Source organism: Protobothrops mucrosquamatus, unplaced genomic scaffold, assembly GCF_001527695.2.
Source record: "Protobothrops mucrosquamatus isolate PMUCROS unplaced genomic scaffold, P.Mucros_1.0 scaffold_277, whole genome shotgun sequence".
Classification (NCBI taxonomy): Eukaryota; Metazoa; Chordata; class Lepidosauria; order Squamata; family Viperidae; genus Protobothrops; species Protobothrops mucrosquamatus.
The window spans coordinates 344,538-354,791 of NW_015386353.1; the positions used below are offsets into that span (position 1 = coordinate 344,538).

At 34.6% G+C, this 10,254-nt stretch overlaps 1 protein-coding gene across 1 annotated transcript in view; it reads left to right on the forward strand.

The window, feature by feature from the left end:
• Positions 1-9,944, forward strand: part of ACCS (1-aminocyclopropane-1-carboxylate synthase homolog (inactive)) — a 19,203-nt gene extending 9,259 nt beyond the window's left edge. The window contains exons 7-14 of the mRNA XM_015831712.1: positions 1,846-1,923; positions 3,842-3,942; positions 4,979-5,068; positions 6,404-6,449; positions 6,576-6,717; positions 7,243-7,385; positions 8,185-8,338; positions 8,995-9,944. Of these exons, the coding sequence (XP_015687198.1) occupies positions 1,846-1,923; positions 3,842-3,942; positions 4,979-5,068; positions 6,404-6,449; positions 6,576-6,717; positions 7,243-7,385; positions 8,185-8,338; positions 8,995-9,293 (1,053 nt within the window). The 3' untranslated portion in view covers positions 9,294-9,944. The remainder of the gene's footprint in view (positions 1-1,845; positions 1,924-3,841; positions 3,943-4,978; positions 5,069-6,403; positions 6,450-6,575; positions 6,718-7,242; positions 7,386-8,184; positions 8,339-8,994) is intronic.
• The last annotated feature ends 310 nt before the right edge of the window (positions 9,945-10,254 follow it).

Here is a 10,254-nt window from a genome sequence, read left to right on the forward strand (position 1 = left end):
CGACTGTTAAGATGAATATCTTACCTAAACTGCTATTTTTATTTCAGACGGTTCCTGTCAAACTAAGCCAGAAATTTTTCGATGATTTAAATGCAACAATAATGAGATTTATATGGCAAGGGAAAAAAGCAAGAATTAAAATTAAACTGTTACAAGACTCAAAAGACAGAGGGGGCTTTGGGCTCCCAGACTGGAGACTCTACTACCAAGCCACTATTTTGTTGTGGCTTAAAGAATGGATTACATTGAGAAATAAACGACTTCTTTATTTAGAGGGACATGATTTGCAACTGGGTCGGCACGCTTTCCTATGGTATGAGAAAAATAAAGTACATAAATACTTTCAAACTCACGCTATAAGGAATGTACTACTCTCAGAGTGGGAGAGAATTAAAAATAAAATTTATATGAAAATACCTGAGTGGCTTTCAACAATGGAAGCATTTGCGTATCCGAACTTAATTAACTATGATAAACTTGGGGTCTATAAAGATATTTTAGATAAAGAAGGAAAACTTAAAAGATAGGCAAGATCTTCAACAAAATGGTATTGATTTAACATGGTGGTCATATTTGCAAATTCAAACAAGATATGAAAAAGATGTAAAAGTAATGGGATTTTACAAAGAACAGACAGCATTAGATAAAATACTCTTGAAAACAGATGAAAATTTGATTAAGAAACTCTATAAATTTTTGTTAAACTGGAAGATGGAAGAACAAGTGAAAGATACAGTGATAGTGTGGGCAAAGAATTTTGGTTATTCTATAGATTTAGAAGATTGGCAAAAACTATGGGACCGAAATATTAAACTTACTAGAGTAGCTGCATATAAGGAAAATTTATATAAAATGTTTTATAGATGGCACATGATACCAGTTAGATTAGAGAAAATGTTTAAAAATGTATCAAATATGTGTTGGAAATGTAAACAACAACCAGGTACTTATTACCATCTCTGGTGGATATGCCCTAATGCTAAGAAATTTTGGTTTAAGATTCATATGTGGCTGGAAAAGATGATTAAAATACATATAGAATTTAAACCAGAACTCTGTTTGCTAGGAATATTAGGCTTGAATTATGGAAAAGAGAATGAGTATTTAATATTACATGTGTTAACAGCTGCGAGAATAACATTTGCCCAATTTTGGAAAAATGAAAATTTACCATCTGATCACATTATAATAACAAAAATACTTGAATGTGCAGAAATGGATAGATTAACTTTAGAAATGAAAGAGAAGATACAATTTATTTTAAAACATGGGAAAAGTTTTACCAATGGTTAGCAATACGATAGAATGAGAAAAGGTTATGAAACTTAAAGAGATAATTGATAATTTGTATTTATATTTCATGATTATTTGTATGAACTTGTCTTTTTCTGTTTTTTTCTTTTTTTCGTATTTGTGATATATAGTAAATTATAACCGATAAGTAATATATTACTATTTTAAAGTTATTACAACTAATTAGTATTAAGCATTGTTAATTAGTAAAATGAATGAGATATATTGATTAACTTGTTATTTACATGACTATATTGAAAGCTGTTTAATACTAGAGTAATTATTAAGATTTAATATATATACCCGGACGGGTTTACTTGCTGAAGCGATGTTATTTTGTGGGATTGATCCCACTTTTGTGTTTATCCCCTTCCTTTGATTTAACCCTTTTGTATGTCTCCCTTTGTTCTACCTCTGTTGACCCTATTCCCTTGTTACCCTTAAAAAATTCAATAAAATATTTGTTAAAAAAATAATAATAATATTCTTCATTACTATTGCATGCAATGGATCTGAAAGCCACTATTCAGTCTCTTGTTTGGTATATTTCAGGTTACTGGCAGTTGCACTCGTCCATTCCAGCTTACAGTGGATAAGCTAAAGAAAGCTTTGCAGGATGCACAGTCAGAGGTGAATTTTGCTGATTCAATACTTGATATATTAGTCCAGTGGCCTAGCTACTCTGTTTGCCTTTTTTCTAAACAAGTGTTCATATCAAGTGTGATATGAACTCATTTGGGGGCAACTTTCCTTGTTCTGTGTTTAAACCCTTAGAATGAATAAACCTTTTTTTAAAGAATAGAATAGAATAGAATAGAATAGAATAGAATAGAATAGAATAGAATAGAATAGAATAGAATAGAATAGAATAAACTTTATTGTCACTTTAAACGTACACTAATCAACACACATTAAAATGAAATTTCTTTGCATACAGCTCTCAAAGGGTCACCACCTCCCAATATACACTACATAAATATGACCAAAAAATTACATATACCCACATACCCACATATATTCTATGACACAGAGAAACAACACCGTCTAGTTGGGATGTATACATGGCAAGAAAAACAAATCTTGCAAGTTTACCAGATGGATGGCATAGGGAACAAAGCTGTTACAGAATCTGGTAGTCCTGCTGGAAATACTTCGAAACATCCTGCCAGAGGGGAGCAACAGAAACAGACCGTAAAGTGGGTCTGTGAGGTGTCTATCAATGTTTCCTGCGCTTATAAGCAGTATCCTGAATAAAGGGAAGAGAGTTTCCTATAATCTTCTCAGCTGTCCTTACCACTCTCTGTATGGACCTTCTATCTGAGACACTGCTACCACCAAACCAAACTGATGCAGTTTGTTAAAACTAAGTATTACCTTCAACCAGTAATTTCCCCAACCCTGTTTGACTTTGAATGAAATGAAGATCAGAGTGCTACCTACAAGTGCCCTGTTGCTAACCTAATTTACGGATGAATATACGACAAAGAAATTTGCTTTAGCAAAGATTCCCACCATTTGTGTTTCTATCATAATTGTTTTTCACTAGAAAATGAAAGAACTGTTGTTCACTAGAAAGAATTTTTTTCTTCAGTATGCATCAGTTACATAGAGAATTTTTTAATAATATTTTATTAATTTTCCAATTTTACATTTGAATATTTAAAAAGCAACATGGTGACTAGGTTAATCAATAGCTCAGTAACAAAATCTTAGTACAAATCTCAAGTTAGAACATCAAATATTTCTTCTCTTTTCCCCTTAACAATTACTATCTCATGTTCAGGTTGGTACATTTCTAATTTTATCCATTCAATAAGTACATCATTATTACATTTATCAATAAATTTTTACCTTATACATATCTCAATTACATTCAATCTTCATAAACAATCCATATCCTGTTATTGATTTTTAATCAATTTTTAATTTCTTGTCAATATTCCAGCATTCCAAAAAAGTTACATAGAGTATTTTAAATTACCTGTATTATTTTATCATCCTTTTTGCATTTTGTGTTTGGTGTGTTTATCAATGAAACATATTTTTAATATTCTATGTTTTAATAATTATTAAAGAATTTTTAGCAGGCTAGAATGAAATAGAAATAGTCTTCAGCTCTAAAATACTTCATACCCAGTTGATTTTATTAACTGGGATGGGGCAGGCACCAGGGACATTGGAAAGATGTAACTTTTAGAAGAGTAGAATCTCTGACCTCATCTTATAGCACACTTTCTTGCACTATTTTTCTAAAGCACTCCTAAGGAAGGATGCAGCTACTTTTATTTGAGATAAGTTCATAGGGAGGAGGGGGAAGGATTTAAATCCATCAGGATAACACATAAAAAGTAAATTGCCACACTGTAGAATGCACTGATTTAAACTGTGAAATCAAGCCGCATGTTTCAGCCACTTAATAATAAAAAAGTCAGTTTTTACAATCACAGAATAAGTAGGTTTCCCGACAGGCTGTATTTGATATGTTGATGTGTTTAGTTCACATATGCACATATATGTGCACTTTTAAATGCTCTTGTTTCTTTTATAGGGTATCAAAGTAAGGGGTTTAATTCTCCTGAATCCCCAAAATCCCTTGGGGGATATCTATTCTCTCTCAGAGTTACAGGACTACTTGGAATTTGCAAAAAGGTGTGAAAATCTTACATGTTTTAGAGAATCTGATGGGCCAAAATTTGAATATGGTATGCTGCCTAGTTAGCATTGAACATTTATGCATATTATAAACAGCTGTTATATTATGGATTTTGAAAGCGTTTAGAGACCTTTCTGTAACTTGCCGGCCAGAACCTGGAATATAAATATCATAAACCGTAATTGTGAAGTGGAAGCAGCTTATATGAGAGAAGGTGATACAAAAATAATAGCATCCTAAGTTCTCCAGGACTTTCTAGGTCCTGAAGTTCACTGGCCTTTACTGTAGATTTTTGATGCGAATTTAGACTATGACCAGTTTTACCTGAATTTGATGAACAGGAAGAATAGAATTAATTATTGTAACATTGTGTTCACAGATAACCTCAAGGATTTTATCTGGAGTTTGAACAGCATGGAAAAGGAAACGGGGCTTTTTAATTATTAAGGTGCACCTGCCATTAAGTGAAAAATTTGGCACCATTTTGAAACATTCACCTCAGTAGGACTAGAGACACTGAAGAGCAATATCTCCAGTTTCCATGAGAGAGAAAGAGAGAGACTAAAAAACGAAGTCAAAAATGTGCTGGAAGAGGGCAACAAACAAAAATTTAAGGAAGTAGGAGATACCCAGTTGTCAGACCATGATAAGGCTGAAGGACCTATAGTCATGGAGGCTGGGATTTCTAATTTCCTTCCATTTCATTAATTTCATTATATTACTTCCTCTGTAAGCTTTTATTGGGAAACTTAAGCCAAACTAATCAGTTGGCTGCTTTATATATCAAAGCATTTATGGGAAAATAGTAATATATGTTGAGGTTTTGCTGTAATCTCTAGCAATGAGTGTGTTCTTGAATTGCTGATGCTTGAACTCCATTCTTGTTCTCAAACATTTTAGAATCATGGATATTCTTTTTTTAGTCAATTATTACAGAGACTGTCCATGAATGAATGCAAAATTCTTGCCTATTTCATGAGCGCAAGTCATTTTTTTCCAACTGCTGAAGTCCTCTCTTTTCCTCTGTTCTAGACATGAGTTGCATGTGATTGTTGATGAGATCTATATGTTGTCAGTTTTTGATGATTCTGCCACATTTCACAGTGTACTGGAAATGGACAGGTAAGGTCTGCTTTACAGCTTCAATTCATCTAGTAGCAAAGGTCACCAACATTAGGAAATCATTATAGAGTTGGAAGCCTTATGCATTTAATAAAATAAATAATGAAATCTGTGAATAACAGGAGTGCCCTTCCAGCTCAGAAGTGGAAATTGTTTTTTTTTTAAGTAAAATATTCTATATTTCCTAAATAAGAACAGTGGGGGTTTTGTTGTGTTGCTACATCAGCATATTTTGTGGCTTCAGAAGGTATCTTTGTAGTCTAATTTTTCATCATTTTAGAAAGCACTGCTGAGAGAATAGCTCTTTTGCTTCCCAGTTTATATTGTTCTCATATTTTTCTAGCAAGCATATTGGCTCATCTCATTAGCTAAGCATGGTCAGCTCTGATGAATACTTTGATGTGGGACACCCAATTGTCTAGAAAGAAGGCAATGGCAAACAAATTCCATAATGTGGTTAAGAAAATTGTATGGATGCATTCATGCAGGCAAAGAAGTTGAGCTCCCCTTTACTTCCTGAAACACATTTGGGAAAACATACATTTCAGGAAGGAAGGAAGGAAGGAAGATCTTGGGCCCTTTGGGGGAGGTGGTATTGGACTGCTAAGCTACAGTAGATGGGACTTATGGAACTGCTGCTGATGAATGGATCAAGTAATGGGAAAATGTAATAGCAATAGCACTTAGACTTATAGATTGCTTCACAGTGCTTTACAGGGCTCTCTAAGCGGTTTACAGAGTCAGCATATCGCTCACAACAATTTAGGTCCTTATTTTACCAACCTCAGAAGGATGGAATGCTGAGTCAATCTTGAGCAGGTCAGGATCAAACTCCTGGCAGTGGGCAGAGTTAGCCTGCAATACTGCATTCTAATCACTGCCCTACCATGGCGCATTAATCATTTGTATCTTGACATAGTTCTGACAGAAATTTCCTGTTTGAAGTTTCTGCTTTCACTTCCAGTAAAAGAAGGGGGGAGGGATATTGTTGACATTTAAATCAGGAGAAAGTTCAGCTTCTCCACTTTTTCCATATTCACAATTAACAGGTGGCCCTATGGAACAAAGTTTCTATTAACAATATTGATAATTATTAAGTATGTTCTTAGTTGTTTTGGAATTCTGGGTTGATGATCAAGAACAACCTTTCCTAATTTAATGCCTTGAGGTGTGCTTTATTATAACACCCATGACTCCAAACAATGTGGCTTTCTGTCTGAAAAGTTTGGGAGTTGTAGCCAAATATATTTAGAAAGGACCAGAGTGAAAAAGGTTGATCAAGAAGTCTCCATTATTTATTGAAAATATTCATATAGATATTCTTAATACATACAGATTGCCTGATCCACAAAGGACCCATGTGATGTGGGGGATTAGTAAGGTAAGTATTATTCTCCTAATATTCCGGTGATGCTCCCTTAAATTCCCGAACTATGAATGTTGGTTGAATCAAAATATTTACTTATATTATGAAAGCTGGATTGGTAATTCTTCTCTTCATTTACAGGATTTTGCTATGTCTGGAGTCCGGTTTGGTGTTTTGTACACACTAAACCAAGATGTTATCAAAGCTGTGACTTCTTTTAATTACTTTCATAGTATCTGTGGGCCTATGCAATACCAAATTACCCAGCTACTCAGAGACAGAGGTGAGTAACCTGGGAGCATCTATATTCATTGCTCCTAATAAGGAAAGACTTTTGCTAAAGGTGTTCCTATTTTTTATTTATAAATATATATCTGTCATATAATTTTGAGTTGTTTCCTAAAATTTCAGGAAGTATATTGAAGGTGATTGCCAGTTTGACAAATTTGAGATTATTTTTTTTTTAAAAAACCCTCACATTGCACCAAGACCATGTTCATATTGTTCCCCTTCACTTAAACCCATGTGTGTTCACACTTAAGTTCATAAAATATATATATCCTTGGAAATTCTTGACCATTGATTTCACTATGGCCTAGTTTACATACAGTATGCATGTTCCTGTCAAGTGTCAGTGACAAATGATGTCTACAAATGAATTATCACAGATCAAATGCAGCAGGTGGAATATGAATGTTGCCTCGTTTTACATAAAGGAATCCATCTGTCCATTGATCTATCAGCTTTTAGAAATTAAGCAGTAATATATATTTGTGTCTTTGCTAAGTGTCTTTCTACTCTTGGCTAGATTGGATCAACCAAGTATACTTACGCACCAACCACGAGAGACTGAAAGCTGCACACACTTTTGTGACAGATGAACTCAAGACCCTTGGCATTCCTTTCCTCAACCGAAATGCGGGGTTTTTTATATGGGTTGACTTTCGAAAGGTTAGTGTTCTTTAGATGCCCTGTATCTATATGCCAGTGGTAAAACAGATGGTTCTTTTTACAAGTAGGGTGTGAAGGCAACTGGTCTTCTCTATTGTTTGTATCTAGAATTTCAGATTCCACTTAGTTTATCTTGACAAAAAAAAAACCCCCAAAATGTCCTTGTAGTCTAGTTTGATTGGTCTTTGTGGGAAACAGAATGGGTAGATTGGATAGACCAGAAATTCTCCTCTTGGTCTCAGGAAAGGACTGACAGAAATCAAATTAATATCTATTTTTTTAAAAAATAGGAAAAATAGTGGTGGCTCAAATACACATATTTAAAAATGTGGGACTTGAGTATCTGACACATTTGGAGAGCCCCAAGTTTGGGAAGATTGAAATATACTCATCATTGTGAGTGTGTTTTATATGTAGAAGGATTGCATACATATTTGCATCCTCACATACACACACAGCATAATTGTCTCTCTCTTTTTGTTGTTACTGTTTGGATATGAGGTTTCCTTTTTTGCTCAGATCTCAGTTTACTCTTATTCACTAGGTCAGAGATAGGGAATCTATGTTCTCCAAAGACTGATGAACTACAGACCTCGTCATCTCTTATCATTGGCTGGGTTGGCTGATGCTCCTAGGAGATATAATTATGCCACATCTGATGACACAAGTTGTTTACCCATCCTGTGTGGGTTAAATTTTCTGCAGCTTGAGAGAGTCCTTCTTTTAGTCCTTCTTATAGGACTAAAAGATTGGGTTTTGTTTTTTTTTACTCATTTACTCTCTTCTTAACTGATTCCAGTATTTAAGAAAAAAAACATTTGAAGAGGAGATGCTACTCTGGAGACGCTTCCTGGACAAAAAGATCTTACTCTCACCTGGTAACTCATTTGAGTGCAATGAGCCTGGCTGGTTCCGTATCATCTTTGCTGACAAGATGAATCGGCTGCGACTTGGTTAGTGCTGTCCTCATCTATATTGTATCCAAGATTAACCCAACAGGTGATCCATCTTCTACCACATAAGATAGGATGTTGCAGTCCTGGACAAATGGAATTAACAGTCAAAATGCTAGTTAGGATGGATTTGCAGACAACTGATGAACAGTATTCAACTTGGTTGGCCAAATGTTGTGTATACTGTTCTTTCCTCCTTAGTTTTACCATCCTAGCTTTTCTTTGCATTCTGGTTTTATTGTCTTTATTTTTTAAACCAATTGAAGACAGATGAACATTCTAGAACCAGGACATTCTCCTACCAGAGAAGTAGGAGTATGTAACCATTGGGTCATGGACATTTCTTTGGGAAGTAATAAGTCCAACTTTATTTAACTGATCTGAACACATTTTGAAACGCTTAAGTGAACTGAAAAGTCCTGAAATATTCCATTTGTAAGTATACATGTACTACAAAAGAGATAGTTGGTAACAGGTGTAGCTTTTCATGAAATCCATTGTAAGTTCATTGTCTGGGTTATTGATTTAACTCAAAGGAAAAATCTGATGGTAGCTGTGTTTTTACTCTTATTAAGGTATTCTCAAATATCTGCATCCTACTTTTATTTCAACCTATCTATTTCCCTTACTTTCCATCCCCCCACCCATTTTTCCAGGGATGCAGAGAATCTGTGAAGTATTAGAAGAACAAGAGCATGAAATCCTGAATGAAGACAAAGATCAGTTGTGCCTGTCTGAATCAGAAGGCACAGTAGATAGCACAGATGAAGTGATCTTTGTGTCTCACCACCAGGAACCAACCTCCTCCGGAAGTTCCACTCTTGGCGATCTAATTGGTCTCCTTCAGCAACAAATGCGCTCATCTGATTGGTTGCAGAAAAATACAGTGGAGCAGTTTGCACAAGAAAAACCAGAAGTCTATGATGTTTTCAGCCAGTTAGTGGGGAAAAAATAGAGAGCATTGGTGCGTTCTTCCAGAGGCTATCAATCAATTTTGTCTTTTAAATTACTTATTGATATTTTTCCTATCTACTAGGAAACCATTTATTTCTTTTCAGCTTTCTCATTATTATGATGAATAGGGTTCAACTAGCAAGGGGCTGACATTTCTTACCTCTGTATTATCTTTTTGTTTTTAATGAGTAGGCTTGTGGTCTCTTAAGCAGTTTTATATTTTTATGAAGGGTTTTTTTTTTCAACCAAACAGATTGTTTTCAAAGAATTGTCATGTCTTTAGCTGAAACCCAGAATACAGCTAACCTGGATCTAAATTACGCATTTTTCAAAGTAGTTAAAAAAAAAATAGAGGCAGATTTAAATGTATTTTTACACAGGTAAAGAAAGTCATGTATGGATCTCATCTGTATCATTGTGAGATGATTTATTAATGAAGTTGAGGATTCTCAAGGCCAGAAGAGATGTCATATTTCCTGTCTCTTCACTCTGTTGAAGAGATCAGGAGAGTCCCTAAAGTCACCTCCTCCTTGTAGTTCTTCTCCTCTGAGATATGAATTGTTATAGCTGACATTAATTAACTACAATGAGTTGTACTAAATACTATCTTTTAACTAGGTTTTAAAGAGTAATTAAACATGTTTTCCAGTTAGTTATGTATTGTCTTGAAAAAAAAAGGCCTTTGGGACCAAGAAGGCATGAAAGTGATGTAGAAGTATCACCAGAAGGGACAGGGCAAAAAGCACTTGTTTTAGTTAAAAATTGACACATATGTTTAACAAATCTATTTTATGGGGTTGGTTATAAAAACAGAAAGCAAAGAAAGTATCACATCAGCAAAAATCATTAACTTTCTGTTGAACGGTGGCAAAATATTGCTAGACTCCAGAAGTTGCAGAAATGAGTCTCAGCACACACACACACACACACAAACACATTTAAGGGCTACAAATTGCCACATC